Source organism: Struthio camelus, chromosome 19 (assembly GCF_040807025.1).
Source record: "Struthio camelus isolate bStrCam1 chromosome 19, bStrCam1.hap1, whole genome shotgun sequence".
Classification (NCBI taxonomy): domain Eukaryota; kingdom Metazoa; phylum Chordata; class Aves; order Struthioniformes; family Struthionidae; genus Struthio; species Struthio camelus.
Window position 1 is genome coordinate 4,002,616 of NC_090960.1, and position 22,198 is coordinate 4,024,813.

The 22,198-nt window shown below is 39.6% G+C and overlaps 1 protein-coding gene across 3 annotated transcripts in view; it reads left to right on the forward strand.

The window, feature by feature from the left end:
* PRKCA (protein kinase C alpha) overlaps positions 1–22,198 on the forward strand; it is a 166,635-nt gene that overhangs the window by 47,663 nt on the left and 96,774 nt on the right. For 2 of the 3 annotated variants that reach the window (XR_011135498.1, XM_068913761.1), the window contains exon 3: positions 16,049–16,131. The exons of the other annotated variant lie outside the window; for it this stretch is intronic. Coding sequence is in view for 1 of the 2 variants with exons in the window: in XM_068913761.1 (XP_068769862.1) it covers positions 16,049–16,131 (83 nt within the window). In the remaining variant the exon portion in view is untranslated. The remainder of the gene's footprint in view (positions 1–16,048; positions 16,132–22,198) is intronic. 3 annotated transcript variants of the gene reach the window in all.

A 22,198-nucleotide genomic window follows, 5' to 3' on the forward strand; every position in this document is an offset into this window, starting at 1 on the left:
GAGCGGGGCAGTTAGCAGAAACATTTTAAGCAGTGGTGCTGGTTTATGCTCGTGTGAAGTAGATGTGGAACTACAATCTAATGATCCTTTCTTTAGTGAAGAACTTCACAGGTTGATGTTGCTTAGCTTGTTTTCCTGCCCGTTGCATGCAAACAGCCTGTGCCAGAGGAGAATTTTTGTTGCAGAGTGAAACCCTACAGGCTTCAGTTGTTGTGGGTTTGCCATCCAAGTCTGGGGAGATGTTTTTACCCTAACTAATGAAGAAATTAATTTTCTAAAGAATTTTTCTATGGAGAGACTTTAACTGGAGTGCTTTGTGAACAGTTTACCCTCTCCCTCCCTCTCTCCCTCCCTCTCTCCCTCCCTCTCTCCCTCCCTCTCTCCCTCCCTCTCTCCCTCCCTCTCTCCCTCCCTCTCTCCCTCCCTCTCTCCCTCCCTCTCTCCCTCCCTCTCTCCCTCCCTCTCTCCCTCCCTCTCTCCCTCCCTCTCTCCCTCCCTCTCTCCCTCCCTCTCTCCCTCCCTCTCTCCCTCCCTCTCTCCCTCCCTCTCTCCCTCCCTCTCTCCCTCCCTCTCTCCCTCCCTCTCTCCCTCCCTCTCTCCCTCCCTCTCTCCCTCCCTCTCTCCCTCCCTCTCTCCCTCCCTCTCTCCCTCCCTCCCTCCCTCCCTCCCTCCCTCCCTCTCTCCCTCCCTCTCTCCCTCCCGTCCATTTGTCTAAGACAGAGTTTAGTCCCATTTTAACACCTACATTATGAATGTCTTATTTGCAAGTTAATCATTACAGCTTTGAAGCAAAGTTCCTGTCACACTGAAAATTTATGTTGCATCTAGGTATTATTGGAAGTTTGATTTCTTGTATAGCAGCTTGTTGATATATTATACTGTATTGTAAGTAGGATTTAATTTTTCAAACTTCAAAGCCTGAAGTTAGCTCTACATTTGTTATACCACTTCAACATAATTCATCTAGAATTCATCTGTTCTCATGCCAGTTGGAGTCTGCTGGAATTTGTTATTTTCCATCCACTTCTGTAAAGGTTTCACATTGTTTACAGAGAGAACATGTAATTTTGCATAAATCACTTGCTTTCTTACAGTTCTATTGCATTATTTTACTCAAGTTGTGAAGGATTTTAAGCACGCTGCAGTGTGCAGCATTAAAAAGGCATAAAATGATTGAAATAAAAACTATTTTTGGCTGCAATGAAGGAATATGCACAATCGGAAATATTGAATAGTATTTGAGAAGTGTGGGTGAGATGTAATGAGTGAGCTGTATTATATAAAACCGCATTATTCAGGCTATTGAGCATAAAGATTTTAAATCCAAATCTTGCAAGTGAAAATATGGTTGTGGTGGTTGGTTTTTTGGTTTTTTAAATCTTGCTCCAAACTAGCTATGGAATAATCTTTGTCACTAAACCGCGGTCTAACAGGAAACATTACAAAGTACAGGCTTTGGTCAGTTAGAACCTAAGACAGCGTTGAACGTCTGGATTAGGCCTGGCTCAGGAAATAAGAGACGCATAAACACAGATCGCAGGACTGGAGAAAGTACTTAAGTGAGATGACTTGCTGTAGGCTTTCTGGATTGTGTACTCCATTGAATAAACCTTGAGGTGGTGTTATCTGTTCTCAGTTTTTTCTGCTTTCCATCAGCACTGTATGGGCTTGACAACACTGCAAAGAAGTCTTGTCCCGTTAAAGTGCTTTAGTATGGATATACCTGTTTTTTCTCTGTTATATGCTCATGGAAATTACTCAGCAGTACTATCTTGTCTGTGTATGTTCCTTTGCTATGCTTTTACGTGTTTTCTTGCACGCATGGAGTTTCATTCCTGGGTTGCTGTGATTTGGGAAGGGGGCACCTGGTTGGAACCTGCTGTTGTGCGGTGCCTGCTCGGCAGAACGCAGATCCGAGCCTCATGCATCACGGATCGAGTGACTAACTGCTCGCGGATGTCATTCTGGGGCTGGATGCCAAACTCGGCGTCTGGGGTTTTGTTCCCCGCTCACTGGAGTGTTAGAAGAGTACTAAGGTTCAGCAGAGAGTCTGATGATATTTACATTTTTTGATCTACACTTTCTGTTTCCTGGGGAAAAATAAAATAGGCCTGTTTTGACTTGTCCAGGTATCTAGTGGGGTGATTTATACTCTGCCTCGAGCAATACCTTGTCTTGTAGAGTTGGTAGATCTACTAATATTTTTAGTGTTGTTTGAATAATGCAGCATCCCAGATGTACATAAATGTGTTGTGGAGACTCTGTTAAAACTAATTTATAATGATATTAAATATTTTTATAATATGCATTTAATTGCATTGTTGTACTATATATAAAAAGGAAGATAGTTAGGTTAGTACAGGAAAATAGTGATTGTTTATATGAGAAAACCTTTAAACTTCAAAATAAAAGGTTTGGGGGGTTTGTTTTTAAGAAATACTCCAATTTTTTTTTAATGTTTTTAAACATACATTAGAAATAGAGCGAGTTCTTATTTTACGTGTTAGTTAGTTTTTAAAAGAACAGATATCAACTACGAACTCAAATTATTGGCTTTGACTTTTGGTTCTTGTTTTCCTTATCAAGTTACAGATTTTTCGGAGCACTTATGGAAAATTTTAATTCTCTCATGTCCTCTATGATTGCTTTAAAAGTGCTAGTGTGTCATATGGTAAAACCTCGAAGAAAAAGGGTCTGAAAAGTTAATAATTGCAGAAATTAATTTGCATCAGTTTTGGACTGTAGACCTTTCATGCATGTGTCATGGAAAAGTGAGTTGTAATGTCAAAGCCCTGGCAGAATGTTCTTTACCTTTCCTAGCCCCTTCCTTCATCCCTGCCCTCCGTCTTCCTGCTTTTTTGAGTAATGGCTTATTGAGTTCCAGATCCTTACTGATGCTTAGAACAGGCCAAGAATTTTCAAGCAGTGTTCTGAGATGAACGTCTGTGAGCGTCTCGGAGCTGTTTATGCCTAGTTTATTACTTAGGCAAATATATTGCTTTTAGTAAATACATGGGATAGAAAATAGTACTTACCTTTCCAAATCATGAGAAAAATGCTCATAAACTAAGAAATACTTTATATGTTTCTGCTTCAGTGGGCCAAGAAAAACTGCACAAATATGTCATGATTATACAGTGAAAAGTCTATGTATACTATTTTCAGGGTATTAATAGTCAAGGTTCCTTATGACATAATGAGTGTAGACAGTAATATGAGAATAGCCGCTATGCTTTCTAAGAACTCAAATTTAGGCTTAATTTTGATGAACGTTTTGAAATAAAGATCAAACTCTAGGAATCTTGTCTGCTCTTGAAAAATGTTTTGAAATCTTTATAAGCCATCTGTACAATCTGAGATAGGAGGAAAGCTTCTTCGCTCACTGACTTCCGCATGCAAGATAGATTGAGTTCCAGCATTCACTTAGGTCACGATTACCTGCTTGCTTTATCTAGGATAAATATAGCATATATCTAGGCTGCCACTGAGGTCTTTCATTCTCTCTTGGTGCTACGTGAACATTCATGTTCGTGTGTGTTCAGGGAACTGGTCCAGCTAAAAACTAACCTTGCCAGGAAAAAAAAAAAAAACTTGGCTGCGTAACCGTTAAGACATGGAAGCAAGCAGTCAGGACCACCCTTTTTGAAAGCAGTGTGCCATCTGTCAAATTAAAGTGGTCATTTAACCATGACTTAGGAAATCATCACTATGTCAGTTCTGCATAGTGATGCAGCATTTCCTAAAGAGTGAAAATACTTGAGCTAGCAAAGCTCTGGAAACCAACATATGGAAGCTAGGAAGGGTTTTACGTGAACTCATAGCATTGCATTAGTAGGCTGGTGGGTATAATTGGTTTAATTTTCCTGAATGGATGCTCAGGTTTTAAAAGTTGCAGTGACTGTTATGGTGACAGATTCTGTTGACTGTTACAGAACTGGTGTTCCTCCTGCACATCACCCCTCCCAACCTACTTTTTCTGGAAAAATATTTCTCTTTAATTGTTTTACTGTGAATGTAAATAATTCATTAATAATCAAATGATATATTTTGATGGTTTCATCTTTTGTGTGTGTGCTACCTACATCTGAACCTGCAGGTATTTTCCATTTTGTAATTACCATTTTTGCTCTTTGGAATGAATTACTGTAACTCATGTCATTAACTTAACTGTGTCATTTTGATGACTACCAAACATAAAAAAATGAATCTGCTTGTTATGACTAATTAATTTACCATTCAAACACACTGGGGAAAAAAATGTTCCACCAATAGGAGAAGGATGGATTTTCTTAATAGTGTAATTTGTTTCTCTGTGTGTTTGTCTTACAAGTTTTAAATGAGTTTGGCAATAACTTTCTCGCTGTAATTTGTCTAGTGCAGAGGGTTTTTGTGCGTTGTTCTTCTCTCAGAGAAGTTGCTGCTGTTCTGAGATGAAGCTATGTTTTCAGTGACTGATGAGAGTAGGAAAGTGATTTTGAAGTTTATAGCAGATGACCCTTTAATAAGATGTAGTTAATTGGATAAGACTTGCAAGAAATATTGAGCATCTGTTGCATAATATCAAAAAGTAAAGAGAAACAGCAACAGGAAAAATCTTATATCAATGAACAAAACAGCTTCAGTTTCTTAATATAATACAGTGCTTGCTACTGAAATAGAATGGATGTTTAAGATCAAAAATCCCAGCCTGAATCCTTTGAGAAAAGTGCCTAAGGTGATTATCAGTTGGCTTTATTAGTTTCCATCATGTCTAAATGAAGCTGAAATTCCACATTTTTCCTTTGGCTCATTTGAAAATTTCAGGCATATCTTTTGAACCTTTTTATTTTAAAATGCTTTTTGCTTTGCAAGCCACACTTTACATAGGTTGAGGGAGGCAAAGAATAATTATTGCCATAAAATCTGGGCTTTCTTGGGATGGAAATTCTGTGGGCCTCCAGGCAGCACAGCACAGGCTGCTGGCTGGTTGCGGTGGTCCAAAACCCTGGAGAGAAGAGCTGGTGAGAGCAGCCTGAGTGTGTCTGTTGTGTGATGCTCTTCCCCCAACATTCATCCCCTTCACTACTCTTACCCTTTGCATCTTCTTGTGGGCCATTGGGAAGGTCTGTGTAAAGCATTCTGGTTATCATCCGTCGTCTGGCGGTCGTTCAAACGCACTGTACGGTGCTGTAGAGAGAACTTCTGTGAAGTCATTTCTTGGCAGAGTATGTCCTTTTACAGCGATGTTCATGTTACTGTGGCTGTCTGCCTCTGCTGCCCATCCTAGGTTTTCATATATTGTGCCACACTGCAGTTGGTACTGTTAGCATGCCTTTAATATCTTCCCTTCTGTTGGTTGATTGGATAAATTAACTTCAATGTAATATTGTATCTATTTGTATTAAGGCAAAGGAAGTTACTGTATTAGAGCTAATGTAGAATAAATTATCATATCTGACTCCTAGTAATTATTGTAATCCAGCATCTAATGAGAATGCCTGTTTTCTTAGTATTCAGCATGTTAATTTGGAGCTATCTTGTACTAAATATTGCTTTGCAAATACAGTAGTGTAATGAATACTGACAATTTCATTATACTTAAATGATCTATTTTGGCACCAGCAAGAGACTAAATAATGCTTTTCAATTTTTTGTGCCTTTCAGGCACAAAATTTTAAAATTTTTGACATGTTAAGTGAAATTAAGCCTCTTTTCTTAATTCAAAAAACACCTTCCCTTAAAAAAAACAGCAAAACCCAAATTCATAAAGCAGTTTGCTGAAAGTCATGTAGCAAATTCATGACTGATTAATTCCAAAATGGAGATATGTTTACTAAGTCTTCTGCTCTAACAAGACATGCTTCCTTCAGAAGCTGGATCTTTGTCAAGAGGATGTTCCTACAGATTAATTGGTTTAGCTGAATCTCTCCACTCAGGCAGAGTGATGCAACATGACCAAGATTTAATGAAATGTAAGATCGTGCAATGTTCAGTCGCTACTGACTTGTTATGTAAGTAAATTAATATCTTCTGGTTTTAACGGAGACATTTTAGCACAGAATATACCATAGCATGGGCCACAGAACTGATTAATCTTGCAAGTAGGAATGAACTAATTTTTGGAGTTTAAAGCACATTTAGACAGCAAATTTAACTCCTGATAATGGTTATCATTAAGCAACATAAGTCAGTTTGTCATCAGAGGATTTGAGAAGTTTTATAATTAACTTTTTGATTTAGACCTTGCCCAAAATGAAAAGAGCTAAAAAGAGCAAATGAAATTGGACTGAAGAGGAGGAAGCATGTCTGGATGTGTGTTTCTGTGGATCAGTGTCATAATTTTCTTCATACTTGAATATATGTAATTGTATGTCAAATGTCAACGTTAAACAGCACATAAATGCTGCAGTAACATTTGCTTTGTGGGATTAGCTCTTTCTCCTTTCAAAGTGAAGTGCTTTGCTTCCTTTTAAAATAAAGGTACAAGGTGTAGGTATTTTGCTTTACTACCTTTGAAGCCCTATTACAGTATTCTGGAATCATCATCCTTTGAAAGTTCATGTCAAAGGATAATAGATTTCTAATGATATTCACCTACATAAGTAAATGTAGAATTGGACTGTTACCCTTGTTACATTGGTAACTGGGAATGATTTCTGTTATTAGGATTATGTCCAAGCAGGTGTTACAAGTGCTTTATTTCTGGTAGTTAAGTACATGGAATATGGTTTTGTTACACGTCCAACAGCTTGTGCAGTGTCATCTTGGCCTCACTTATTTCATTTCAGGATGTAAACAAATACTGGGTTTTTTTTGGCAATAATGGAATTAATGTGCGGCCTGTGTTTCCTGGCAAGTAAAGTTCATTAATTTTGTTAGATATGTTACAGGGTTTCTCAAAAACAACCGAAAAAATAGACTTAAATTCACAGTCTACTAAAATACTTAACATTCAGCTCTTGGCATTCAGTTCTGCCATTTCACGTTTTATGTTTGTGTCTATTATAAATCACACTAAAGGAAGCAAGTCTTGGTTCGCAGCCACGAGTAGCTTGATATCATCGAATTAGCTTGACACTGAGCTATTACGTGAAGTATTGAGAAAACGAGCTATACAATTAGTACAAAAACACTCTAAAGTATTTCTGGAACTCTTGTGACTGTACTAATACATTTTCTATATTTCAGCAGTTTTGCATGCTTCAAACTGTGAACTGATTTCAACATTACTTTGAAGAGTGGTGCAGCCTGTAGCAAATTGACCGTGTGGGTGATTTAATATGAGATGAAAGACTAAGAAATTGCGTACATCTTTCAGACATTTGTCTTTGGTGTGTTAGACATCTCACGATTGAAGTTTTAGGCTTGGCTAGCAGCAAGGAAGAGCTCTGCCCGTGGTAAATCCCAAACTCTGGGCTCAGCAAAGTTATTCTTGCACTTGCTGGGAGGAGGCAGAAGATTTGGGAAGAACATGATGTGCAATGGCAGCAGTCCTCGGAAAAGGAAAGCCGCTCTCATTGCCCTTGGTTTTAGTGAAGGTTTTACTTGTCGAGGAGCTGCTTCCTTTTCATGCAGAAGGATGTGGCTGGGATTCAGTGAGACCGTGACTTGTGTTGTGATCAGTGCTGGTAGAGGCTGTTACCGTGATTTCTCCAAAGCTGTTTGCTTTTGTTCGATCCCTGTAAGGAGCCTCCCAGAACTCCAGCTTTATTACAAAATAAAGCAAAATCTAACAGCTGCGTTCTAGAGCGAGTTGCACGTTGCATCCTGTCAGTTCATACAGTCTTAAAATAGATGCAGCCTGGTGCTGCTTTGAACTGCTCACTTTCTCAGCCCTTTCCTTTTACATTTGGTGGTGTAGCAAACTAAAGACAGCTGCTTATTTAAGACATCCCATTTCTGAGGCTCGGGTGAGTGCTGAATTCGCTGGAGCGTATGAGGAGCCAGTGTTCAGTGTTCACCAGAAACACTTGCGGGCTTGCCTGCTGCGTTCGTTGTTTAATTGAAAGAGCGGCGCTGTTCCTCGCTGATAGGCTTGTGCGCTACGCGGGTACAAAGTCGCTTGTAACGGACACCCCGAGTGTTTAAGCTGCTGGCCTACAAAGCGCTAAGGTTAGCAATGTTTTAAACTACGGTGCATTCAGACTACAGAAATGGTACAAAACGTGTGCTATTGTGGGTTGTCGTCTTTGCTGTACAAATTCCTGAAATAGCTATTTCAGGACACTTTGGATGACTCCTGGGGTGTTACTCGTTTGTAAAATGGGACACCTCAAGGAGAGAGAATAATAGGCTTACGAAATTTTAGCTAGGACTTTGCATAGATACGGGGCTTTCTGTTCAGAAAGCATATAATTAACTAGTAGACTTGAATACTTCGTATTATATACTCAAATACCTTAATATTTTGAAAACCTTCCTCAGCTTTATAAGCATTGATTGTGCTACAATTTTAGGAAAAAACAGCAAGGTACCTTCTTTTGTTTATAACAGAGGGCAGAACTGTCAAATCTGTGCAAGCTCTAATGCATTCCTCTCGGGCACATAGTCCGCTATTTTAATGTATCCAAACGTGTTTTTGAAACATGTTACACATGTAACTGCAGATATATATTTATTATTTTGTACTGTGTTGTGTTGATTCTCTCCCTCCCCCCCCCCCCCGACTGTCTTTAGATTCATCGTATGTGAAATGACTTGTCCTTTCCTTGGTATCCAGTCCCTTTCATATAAAAAAATAAAAAATCCCTAAAACTATTATCAGTTAGATTTTCCAACAATTAATTGGTTTTTTTTTCTTTTTAATTACACTGAACGCATGGAGACAAATTTCAGTGCTCAGACAGGGGATTCACCTGACCTTTCAGTGTTTTTGTCATGAGTTCCCTATGAAAACTCAACTCTTTTGAATTCCAAAACTCTCGGCTGTGTTTTTTTTTTTTTTTTGGTCTCAATGAATGATGTATTCACTCTTCCTTGCTTCTTCTTTTGTTTCTAGTCCCTCTTGACTGATTTGAATGTATTTTTGGAACATACTTACAAATGTTTGTTTATTCTGAAGCAGCATATAATTCAGCAGTCCAACTTGAATTTGAGGTTTTTTCAGTGACAAGAGAAACTGGGGCAGTTTTTATTTGTTGTTTTATCATACCAGGCCCCCGAAGGTGTTTGGGTAAATGAAAATATGCGTGCCTTCTCTCTCAGGCATACCAACTGTATTTACACACAGTTATATGCCTTGCAAAGCCAGCTTACAGGCCAAATCCATCTGTTTTATACTTAGTGTAAAGGAGTTAATGACCTGAGTAGTTAAGACTGTCCAGTTGATCTATATAATCCTTTCACACAAATAAGATATTGTTGCAGTTAACCATTACTTGCTCTTAACAATTTTTAAGTGTGTAGAGCAGATGTTACTTCCATCCTCCGCCCTATTTGTTTAGCCAGACTGAACTTGGGAAGTGGAGAAAGAGAAGCTGCGCAGCCAGGTCAGATGTATGGATCTGAGGATATGTAAACCAGTAACTGAGCAGTACACTCAATCCTGAACCTTAGAAGTAGGGACCAGCCCTAATTTGTCAACATTGATTTCATGTAGCCTGTATTCTTGGCTTCAAGGCAGGTTTTTGATGCTGCCTTAGGGTTGCAGAAACTGCAATGGAAATAAAGATAATCCACGAAGCAAGCAGTGTGTGACACACTATGGATTAGACAGACTTATTCCAGCTTCTTAACCTGTATTCATATGTATTTTCTCCTTCCTGCTGTCTGAAGAAGTATTAAATATTCTTCTTTGTTTCCTAAGTAGTAGTTTATATTTTAGTAGAACATTGTGAATTTGGTTATAAAACAGGAATAAGGTATTCATGACCACAAAAGAGACTTAAATCCTTTTTTGTCCCCAACCTCCTACCGCAGACTTCTCCATTCCTCTTTTCTGCCCGGAGTAAATTGGTCCTTTTGATGCTTAAATTCACAGTTACAACATAAAAGTTCAGGAAACAGTAGACAAGTGTCTGTGTTGACCTAGTGAATCCTCTTACCGTAAAGGTGCCGTGTGACCTCGTGCTGTTACAAAAGAGCTTTAAGAAGCTTAGTAACAGGTTAACGTGGTGGAGGGAGAGGGCCATTTTTCTTATTAACCATGTTATCTTGGAACAGACTGTATCTTGCTGGGCTGCTTTAAGAAAGAAAGCTGTATGTGGGAAGTGGAAAGACCATGTCGGTTCGCAGCATTAGCCTGGGTACTCTCTTCAGATAGCCCTCTCTTCTGGATGGGATGAAATGGTGCCAGGAAAATTAGCTGGTGTGTTATGAATTATATATGTTGAAAAAGTTAGGATAATGCAAACTTTAAGTTTCCCTGTGGATTCAGTATGTTAGTAACATTTGGAGGTGGCATTTCTGGCCTGGGCATTTGATTTATAATGCACAGCCTCATTCAAATTAAGTGGAAGCAAAATAATGCTTTTTTTCCTGAAACGTAAGCATAGTATCATATTCAGAACAGGAAGCAGACAACTATTGCTCAGTCCTGTTTCTTAATTGTTACTCTTCTTGCTCTGGCAATATTCCCTGTTCCTGACTATAATCTATTCCTAGTAACTGTATTTAAACAGTACTAGCTCTTTAAATAACAAATATAGTTAATGTTTAAATGATTTTTCTATTTTGAAGTAGTATCCTATTTCAGTTGAATGTGATTGCTATATTAAATCTTAGAATAAGCTGATACGTGACACGTGACACGTTCATTCATTGCTTGGTGTTGTGTGGGAAACGCAAGAGAGAGTCAGCTGGTAATACGTGCCCTTGGGGAAATTCGGTGGCCTCACTGAAAACGCAAAGCGTGTAAAACAGGAACGGAGGAACTGTGCAGAGCTCCCAGTTCCTGGAGGTCCCCGGACTTCCCTGGCGCGCTCTAGGGCTAGCGCCGGGAGGGAGTTTGTGCCCATGATGTTTTTATTGTAACTTCTTAGTCCAATTCAGAATCAATCCTTGTTCGGCTAGACAGTAAAGGCAAAAAACAAAAAATGCTGAGTGCACGCAGACTAATTTCCCCATTGCTCTCAATCAGGCCTCTTCTACCTTTTGCTGTGAAAGGATCAATGCTCAAAACCTAGAAACAAATTAGATAGGCAGGCAGACGTTGGCGTAGCCCTTGTCGTGAAAGCCAGGCTACTGACTGTGGTGTGATTGTACCGGTCAAGACATAGCTTTAAGGTCTGTTGACATGGGAGGTTAATAGGAGATTTTTATTGTGCTTAAGGTCTTATTAATTTATAATTTGAGATGGGAGAATAGTCTTGACTGTTGTAGAAATGAGTCAAAGATGACTTGAGAAAGCTCACTGATTTCTCTAAAGCAAATAACGGGCAATTTGGTTAAACTCACTTGAAAAATGCTGGATTTATTATAGACTTATTATATCTGCAGTTTCTTAATGTACTCTCTGCATGCTTTAGGCTTGCTGCTTAGTTTGTTTTACTGAATAGATTGGTGGTGTAGTGGAGGCATGCATTTCTGCTGGAAAGTCTTCTGTAAGCTGGCCTCTTTCTTCCTAAAGCGGGAATGTAAAATTAGTTTTTGAATCATCTGTTAGACTTTTGTAAATAATGCCAAATTTTAAAATATGACTTTTGTCTTCATATTTTTACCCCTAGGTATTTGGCATGCCTGTGGCTGTAAAGCTCTTCAGACATACGGCTAAACAATGTGTGGGTGACTGGGGCTTAACAATAGCTTTTCTCCTTTATAGATCATCTAATAGAGGCGATTGCTTCTGTATTTATTATTGTAATATTTCATTTCTGTCTCAGTAGTCTGTGTCATGTGAAACCTACTAGGAGCAGTATTTTTAGCAGATAACTCCCAGCCAATGGATCATGCTGATAACCTTCATGCAGCAAGTAATTTAGAAAACAGTTGAAAATCTACATCAGTCCATTGTAACTATAAGTGACCCATTACAATTTATATATTTTTTTAGTAACAGCATGTTTTTCTCAGTACTGGGAACTGACAGAAAACCCTTGGTGAGAATGAATTGCCCCCGGTTATTTATCGTAAATCCACAGATCTCGTAGCGCGCCGTGCCAGCGGGAGCGAGCTGCGGGGCCCCGTTGGCCACGCAGGGCCCGCGGTGGTCTCGGCCGTCCTCCCCGCGGCCCCCTGCCCGGGCTGCTCGGACAGGTACTTGTCTCCAGCAACTCCAGAGCTGGAAAAGCTGGAAGTTTGCAACCGTATTATATATACCCCGGATCAAGATCGGGCTGTCAAAGCATGAAAATACCACAGTGATTTTCCTTTTAGCTGTCGGCCTGGTGATAGCATTTGCTCTCAAGCTGCTGTGCGTAACGTGTGCCAGCTCTCTTCTACTCGCGCTGTTGTTAACATGTAAAGCAGCAAATTTCCTTGGCAGTTTCCGCAAAAGTAGCGTAATATAACTTTTGTTCCGGGAAGGTGATGAGCATAATGTGACTTCTTAGCAGCCGTGAGAAGTGATGTGACACTATTAACATCTTTGCAAAAACAAGTGACAAGAGAAAAGTTCCTTTACATCATTAATCCCGTAAAATGTCACGATATTTTTGGCAAACACTTTGTTTCTACTTAAGTACCTTTTTACTGTAGATCATTTAGCTATGTATTATTTTGTGAAATTAAGAGAAAAATTAAAGCTTCTAAAACACGTTCTAAAGGCCTGAGGCTGGATTTGAAAATGAAAATTTGAACATTATATTTTAAGTTTGGAAATGACTGCTACTGACAGTGTTTCAGCTCACGCTCATACTTTTCCTGTTAGATGTATAGTTCCGTGAGAGTTGCCTGTTCGGTTGTTATTATTTTTATGTCGAATTATTTATTTTTCGCTTGAAGAGTCTCAAAAGGTGAGACAGCACTGAAGCTTTTGAATTAGTTACCTACAAATTTTACGGAGGTGGATAACCCACTACGAATATAAATGTGAAATAAAGGTAGAAAATTGAGACTTTCATATTTTTTAAGGAAAAGGCATGCATATTTTTTTAACGTCCCAATGGACAAACAAAGTATGATATGACTGAAGAACAAACTGAAATAAAATAAATCCTTCCAGGCGTACAGAGAGCATATTTTCTGTACCGCGTTGGTTTGAGAGCGCAGCGCATGCAAAAGAAAATACAATACTCTTGTGGTAGCGGCGGGCTTTTTGTGAAAGCACATTAATGCTCTGCAATGATTTCTTGTAGTTCAGATGGAGCGAGCTGCCACAAGGGGAGTTGGAGTACCGCAGGCTGCAGGAGCTGCGCTCGCCGCGTGCGAAGGGGCTCGGCTGCACGGCCGGGCAGCGAAGGCGGCCGTCGGGGAGGTGGCAGGCGGCGCGCTCCCCTCGGCGACGGGTCTGGCCGCCTTCCGGGCTTCGGGTTTGTCTTTCACGGCGCGAGGTTTCTCCTCGCCCAGGGCGGCCTTGAGGCGTACGCAGCGGTCCGTCGGCTGGCAAACGGAACCAGCCTAGAAAGGCTTAGAAAGTTTGGTAGTCCCTCTTAATCATTTAAGCCTTAAGAAGAGGTTTTATAAGTGTAGTTTAATTGTAGTGCAAAAGGACAAAGGCTGTAGGTTTCGTTCTGTTTTTTTTTGGGGGGCGGGAGTTTTCATTGTAGCATGATTAGCATAGTTTTCACTAACGTTAGAAGCTTAAGTTCATAGGCATAGACTAGAAAGGGCTATTACAAAGAGCGGTGCTGGTTTTCCTGTCTTGGCATTTATTATATATTGCTATTAAAACCGTGGTTGCATGAATTCGTTAATATGTTAATGAGGGGCGCTCAACTCAGAGATAGGATGTGACTAGAGTAGTTCATAAATATTACCCAAAATAGATGCCAAAGTGTGTCGAATTTCTGTGAAATACATTATTGCTGAGCAGAGGCAGAACTGGACTAGCCCGTGTAGGCTCCCAGGCTTGGGGAAGGACTTCAATGAAGCAGATCAGCTCTACAACCTTCAGAGGTATTTTCGAGATCGTTAGCGTAGGTTATCTTGTAGTATTTTGCAAACGTGTGACTACTCCATACAAAAGTAATTAGTTACATCCTTCAGGAAAAAAAAAAGTTAACAAAATTATTTTTATTTAAATGATCTACTCCTGCAAACACAAATCAGGCTATTGTCTGAAAGACTGGGAAGTTTGGAAGCAAAAAGTACAATTTGGAACTGAAATGTTTCTCAGCTGCAAGTGATATTAATAGTAATTGCCACTCACTGATCTTTCCATCCGTAGAAACAAACCATCCAAATGATAATTGTAGGATTCATTAGGATTTAGACAGATTTACAAACTAGACCCGCGAGCGGGCAGCATACATTGAGCCAGAACTTTGGCTCACATAAAGTCAGCAAAGCTGAACTGAAATCAGTGGAGCAAAGCCTGTTTTATACCATTTACCCAAAGAATAAACACGTGCCCTGTCAAAAATAGGAACAGTTGGAAACAATTACCGCAGGGAAGGATGGTGAAAAATAGCTGAAGAAAGATGTGAGGGTGCTGAAGGAGATTTCTTTAAAGCCAGCCAGCTGAAGGGTGTAAAGCAGGCCAGTGCGGCGCTGGGTGGAATCCGCAGCTGAACACTGCGGTGGCAAGAGGGGGCACTTTATAGCTTCTTCCTCGGTTCTTGTTTCCCTGAAGTGACAGGAATTCGTGTACGTTATAAATGAGAAAGAAAAGTGCTAAAGACTCCTGATACAATGAGCTGTTTTGAAAAATTGAGGGAACTTGCTCAATTTCCACTGAAGCTGAGGAAATTCAATGTTTGTAATTGCAAATCAATTAAAATCTGTTTTATTCTTTAAAGTCTCCTTTAAAATAGTGTATTTTTATTACCTGGAAACACAAAAATTAGAAGTGCTCAGGGAATGTATTACCTATAAAGAAGCTGTGAATTACTTTGGAATTGTTTCATTATAATCTCCTGACTTATTGCAAAACATTGCACGATAGTGAGATGTTTATTTCCAGATTTTCACAATCTTAAATCTAGAATTGTTCTTTTTGGTTGAACTGTGGGTAAGTTTGAGGAAGTACTGGATTCTTTGGTGTAGAGATTGTTGAAGTAATCTTTCTAGAAATTATTCATGTACTCTGCTGACTGGGAGTTTTTCCCCAATTTTTGCCCTCAGCAGAGGCAGAAGGTGCGTTACAGACTCTGTAATTCCCAAAGGGATTGACTGACTGATTGGGAAATATCCGAAGTAAGTTTAGCATTAAGAAGGAACTTCTAATGAAGGTGAACAAATTCCTGTTTCTCGGAGTAAACTCACCCAAGGAAATTGTTCTTTTTTCGTGGTTTTTGGGGACGCGTATGACCTCTGCTATGTGACAGCTATGACCTCTGTCACGTGACATAACTAAATGAGAATGAGCTTTCCTTATCTCCCCCACCGCCAGCAAAAAGAAAAAAGTTCTTTTAGATCGTTCATCAGTTCTAAAGGAAAGTCATGCTGTAGTCATAAGCTAATTTTCTTTTCCCGTTATCGCCTGCTTTTCAGTGCTGTGAGGACACTTTGTTCTCCCCAGCAGCCTCAACTGAGAGCTTTGGTTTGTCATTAACTAGTACAGACGTTGGATTTTCCGTAGACGACTTCATCTGGAACCCATCAGGATGGGTTCCTTGCAGGCTTCATGTACTCCGTTTATGCCTCCTGCTCTTGCCCCGAGGCATACTGACAGTGTTCGTGTTACTGATAACAGATTTTGATTCAGGAAATTGGCTTCACGGAGTTGTGCAGCCCACACAGTGTTTTAATGCTAGGGGCTGTCTTAAACATTCAAAAAATCATCGTTATGGATTCTTTTGATTGTTAAATGTGCATACTTTTCTTAACTTTATCTTCCCTTTCCTATCTAATTTTATTGGTTATTTGATGTGTGGCTTTCTTGGGTGTGTCTCTGTTTAACACCTGGCACTGCTTTCTTTTGTTGAGCAGTGGGTGAAGTATTTGGCCCTAAGTTTACTTCCTGTGTAGTTATCCTCACTTCAATAGAAGACGACTAAACTTAGGCCATTCTGGTTTTTCCATTTTCTTACAGTTTGCTGTTTTGTGGTTCATAAGAGATGCCATGAATTTGTTACCTTCTCATGTCCTGGGGCTGACAAGGGACCTGACACTGATGTAAGTACATTGGAATTTGATATATTGCTTTTATGAATAGTTTTATGTTGTTACACCTAACTGTAAAAATGCATTGAAAACAATGTCAATAGGTTCTTTATGATAGATATCTGTAGTCCTAACAGTTTTTAATGGTTCTGAAGTGAATAGTGAAGATTTATAGATTTTAAAGATCTATTTCGGTAAGAAGAGTAACTACTGATGAAGTTGTGAGCGAGATCAGTGTAACAGCCCTGAGATGTGTAGCCAGCAGGAAGTCAGTGTTTTATTTTTTGTTGCTTCATGTCAATTGTTTTTGATATTAACAATGCCCAGGAAAGCCCGTGGGTCTTTTTGTTTGTTTTTTTTTGTTTTCTGAGCTTGTTTTTGTGTGCAGCTTGTCTCAGGGTATAACTTCAGAGCAGACCCCAGCCCATGTCCTCTCTGCACACAAGGATCTATAGCTCCAGTTAGACGATGGTTTAAAATTGAGCCAGCTGGCTTATCTGAGATGGGATTTTTAAACTTGAGTTTTATTGATGCTTGAGTTAACGTGCCAGTCCGGATACACCCATTCTATCCTGTTTTATCAGTACTTTTATATACACATAGCATTTTTGCTCAATAGCAGGTATTTACTTTCAATATATCTTCATAATAAGACATACGTACAAGAATGTTATGCTGCTCTGCTGAAATAATAAACTGATCTTGTTTATTCACATAAAAATAACATTTATTTGGGATTTATAAGTTCCGCCTTACAGTGAAGTAGTTTAACATCTGCTTATGGGAACAATACATTCAGAGTATTATTTGTCTAAACTGCACTGTTTTTCTTTTGATGTATTCATGCTCTAGATTGTAGGCTATTATCTCCTCTGATGAAATCCACCAGAATACTTTTCTTATTAGGTTTTAATAAGCTTTTTGTGAATTGTTTTAAGATGCTAGACATGAGATCAGTGAACAATATATGGGCAAAGAGTTGAGAATTTTGGAAAATGTAAGATATTTTAAAAGGTTTGTTATTTTTAAGAATAGGAAAGTGTCTAAGAACTGAGAAATATTTTAAGAATAACTTGATTTTTTTTAAAGTGAAATGCATTTCATACCATCAACATTTAGGTACATAAGACAAGTGCTTAAGTTAGGAGTATAGTCCTCCTGATCAGGTTCCCCTGCTCAGCGGATGGAGAGGGATAGTCACCTCCAGAGAGCAGACCAGCTCTTAGATAGCCTGAGTAATTAATACAAGTCAGAGCATGTGATTCAAGAAGTCAGGCGTCAAGCATGAAGCAGTTACATTGATTAATTGTGCAAAGAACATGGATACCAGCGAAGGTTTATTGGGCATGTTGAATGGGACGAGGGAATAGGTGATGCCAGTACAGCCGTGATGCTCCGCTCTGGAGTTGGAACAGTTATCCAGAGTTGTACGCAAAGCATCCCTTTCCACTCGCAGTGCAGAGCACAGCTTTCTTGAAGAAAGGCACTTCACTGAGCTGAGGTCAACTTTTATGACAGAAGTCAAAGGAAGAGACTTTTGCACAACAGCACGGAAGTTAGAGTGCTCGCGCTGACGATAAAGCAGGGGCTGCCAGGCTTGCACGCAGCCTCGCCAGCTAATGCAGGGAGGAGCCCGGTCCTCAGCTGTGTTTTTGCTCTCACAGCATTTTTATCAAAGGACTCTCTGCTATAGAACAATCCTGAAGGTGGGAACAAGAGCCCCAGATTGTTCTTCACGCCCTTCCATTTATGAAAGTTCCTGAATCTTCAAGTTTTGAAGGGAAGTGAGGAGATTAGCCCTGGCAGTATAGTGCGACAGTTAAAGCAGCCTCTTGGAATTTGGAAGTTGTGGATTTGAACTGCCCCGGGCTATTGAAAGCCTGGAGTTCAGGTCCATCGCAGTCTCTCAAACTATTACAGAAAAGGGAGATGGCGACACCTGCTCTCTCTCCACTCCCCTCTCTAAAAGAAAGTAACTACAACTGCTATTTTTTGTTGTGGTCCAGGTGACTTTAGGAATAGTCTAAGCATGCCTACTAATTTGGATCCCACTGGATGGCATTAAGGTGCCTCCTAGAATTGCAGTACAGCTGCCTGTACAAGTTAGGTACCTTAGTGCTGAGACGGGAGTGCTGCTACACCGCGTTGGGAGGCAGCCCTTCGTGCTTCGTTAAGAGACCGTCACCCTGCACAGTGAAGGGGCCGTTTAGCCTTATAGTTAGGTAGAATTATCGGGTGGGTTTATTTGGGATTTCTTCAGATTGGGGCAGAGCTTAGGCATACTTAGGTTTTCTCAATTTTAGCCACCTTGCCTCTTCACATGCAGTTCATGGGTCCCAAGTAGTGCCTCCATCAAACTATCTACCTGCCTGTTCAGCCCCAGTTTCGCAGGCAGTGACGGTGCCCACGTTGCGCGGCATCTTCTGCCACGCGACCCACTTTTCTAGAGCCTCCTATACAAAATTTGTTAGGCAACAGCTTACAAACCAAGTGAGTTAACTTCTGTTACCAAACTGAGGAAATGTCACCGTTGTCAGATTTAAGCCAAGGTGGGCAGTAGTGCCAAATTAATACTACTGGGTTTATCTTTAGCCCAACAGTTTCTTGGCTTGGATGAAATGTTGATGTCATTGGTGCCAGTGGCAAAATGCTTGGTAACAGTAAAGGGACCAGAATTTAAGCAGAATGATCCTAAGTCTGCATAATTAATCGTACTCTAAAATGCAGTGGCTGCCTACTAGCAATAAATTGATTATTTGCTTTGGTCAGCCCTAAAAGCCAAGTAAAATAAACAATTAAATCTAGTTTTATATTAATGCTCAATTATGCAAACAGGTTGTTAATAAAAAGTACTGTTGATTGAGAATTTTAGTGGTGACACTTGTGGCTATGTTGTCTATATCTATAATGAATGCTTTGACTCAAATGTGTTTCCGATTTTTTTTTTTTTTAGCTGGATTCTTCAGGGTGTTTTTGATTGCTTTTCCTAAAGTGCATAAATGAGAACAGACATTTGTGTGCGAGATCATTTAATTTTATTGAGAATCTCTTTATTATTATAAAATGCGTTATGTAGCCGTTTCTTGATAGTCTTTGATATTGCTGACTGCATTCTTGGTTTGTTTTTTGTTTTGTTTTATTTTTTGCCCCAGTGATTAAATAAATCAGCCTAATGCCTTATTTCAGTATTTGGGTTACCGAATGATCTTTTTCAGTATTTACGCAGAAGTGATAGCTCAAAAATGCTTTGAGGATCAAAAGCAATACAGAAAATAAATATGTTTTATTAGAACTGTGCTACATTAGCAGGTCCTATTAAACAAAGAGGATTGTAGAATGTTAACACTTTAATTTACTCAAATGTTTGTCTGACTTCAGCGTCTACCCTTTTACAATCTAGTATCCTATTACCGTCCAAGCTAGTATAAGTTTAGTTCTGAAATGTAATTTGCTGTAAAGGTTCTCATAGTATGTAGCAGATTTTTAAATATGAAAAACAAAAAGGACTTTTATAAACAACTAGCAGGTTATGCAAGTGCATGATTAATTTGCATACTCAAATTCTCCAAGGTCTTTGCATGATGTAGACTATTTGTTATTTATAAGGAGAGGAATATGGCTGTTAAGAGAATGAAAGTTTCCAGAGCGTTATCATATACATTTTGTGTTTTTTTTGTCTGTGTGTCTGTCTCTTTCTAATCAAACACATATTAAAAAATTAGAGGGAGAAAAAGACAAACAGATGTATCTGCATATATAAATGCATCATCTTTGTATTCTGTTCAGGTGAAGAAATTCCCAACTTTTTGCATTGAGACACTTCTTAATAATGTGTTTTTCCTGTAAGCTTTCTTCAGAGACATTTATTATGAGAGACAGCAATTTTCATATTAGAAAATACTATGGGATGTTACTAGTGAGAATAACGAGGAGCCAGTATGTCAGAATCAAAGAACAGTGAAAGTCTGCTAGGGAACTGCTTCGAATACCGGATTTTTGCAAGCTGTGTGCTTGCGTCCTTGCCTTTTAGGCAGCATTATTTTGCCTTCAAAAAAAAAAATATATTTGTAATTGTCTATGTTGCACTGTACTTTTAACATAAAGCAGATAATCCTCACAGCTACGTTATGGGAATAGTTGTCAGTTAACGTTATTTTCTGTAGTAAGGACGCTCCACAGTCTAACAGCCAGATAGGTGCCTTGCAACCTGTGTCAATCAAGCTCAGACTCTGGGATGCACAAAACACGCCTGCCCCGAGACAAAATCGCCTTTTCCAGCCCGTCAGCGGGGTGCGACTCCTTGCAGGCAGTTCCTGCAGGTGAGTGTTCACAGCCATCCCTGCTGAGGCCTGAGATATCTAGGACATGACGGCAAGGTCTTATTTATAGATTTCTCTTGAGGCGAGGTAGTGTGGTATTCACGCTGCGTGCCTCAAGGGATGGGAAGGGTTTGTTAGTCCGTTAGGAAGCCTCCGAGAGGGGAAGAAACTTAGTTTCTAGAAGCATTCTTCTGACCTCCATGAAGGCTAAATGTGCACGTATAACTCAAGAGTGAGATCTAAGTGTATCTTTAAAATAATGCTTTTTTGAAAGGGAGGAGAGGGTAACTTTGAAATAAATGATGTGCAAAGAGTTTTCTTAAATCACAGAGGTGAGATGATAAGTGATTTTCAAAGCTCTTTGCAAAAATAGGAAATTCCAGCGACTGTTTTAATAATTTCTCTCTATATATTTGACAGCTGCAAAAGAAACGTTTAATTTCTAGATATTTGCAGACAGTCAAAAATTAATGTTCAATTTCGGGATATTTGAAGACCGTCATTGAGAAAACAAAAGGGATTTCAGACTATACTGCCCACAGGGCTTTTCTTGTTTGGTAGCCTTTCTTCCATGCCAGTTTTTAATAAAGTTTGACTACTCAGCTGTATAAAAGCCCTGTGATCTATAGCATGCTAAAAATAGTGGCGTACAGATTTTGTCTCTGAAGAAATGAAGGTTCCTTTTTTGGAGGTTAGGATACAATTGTAAACAGTGCGGTCGGTATCCTGCGCCCTCGTGGGCCCTAGGGGAGAGATGGGATGGGTCGCGCTTTCCCTTCTATGGTTTTAGAGTTGGGAAGAGAAAACGTTCAGCCTCAAATATTCCTGTGCTGGGGGCCGAGCGGGAAGGTAGCGATTTGTAATGAATCCTGAGCTCCTGCAGGGCAGCGAGGGGCTTGGGTTCGACCTCCGGCTTAGAGCAATGCTTAGGTCCGCAGGGACTACTGCAGCTGCTCAGTGCAATGGCTGTGGTTGTGATGAAAATCACACACAGGATCTTCTTCCTTGAGTCACACCTCTCTGTGGCAAATACTCTGCTTAAGCTGGAGTAAATGACTGCAGCAGGGCTGTCCTGCATTGTTTAGTCCCCTTGACCATGTTTTTTTTTTCTATTCAGTTCCGGGTAGCGCTAAAATCTTTCTTTTTATTTTTATTCTTTTTTTGATAGGAGACTGGTTCCAGAATGCCAATATATTTCCAAATTTTAGAGTGAAACAAGACAGTTGCTTTACTGGGGTTGGGAAGGGGGGGAAAAAATACTCATGAAGAGAAACGGTAGTATGAAGCGTAGGATTAAGACTTAGTGTAGAACTAGATAAAAAAGGGGTTTTAATCAGAAAGAATTACAGCAGTTTTTCCAAGGATAATCAGATGCAGCAGTAGGGTACATCCGCTTTGCTTTTAACCGCTTGATTGTTTTTACACTGAAATGCACCAGTCATCTTTGTTTGACATCATGAGTGACTTGAACAACACACAAGCGTCAATGATAAATATTATAACCACTAGCAACGTTTTCATTCTTGCTAACCTGAATTTTGGAGAATAGGCAAACTTATCTGAGAAATATTGTCTTTTTAAAGTAAAATTAAGAGCTGCTCACTTTATCACAACAGATGCACAAAGGCAAGCAGACCTGGCAAACAGCAAGGTTTGTCAGTGGTCAGGTTAGCAAAGCCCTTTCCTGAAGGCAAGTCATTCTAAAACAGCGATACACTTACTAATCGTTCATTGTACACGGTAACAAGGAAAATACAAAT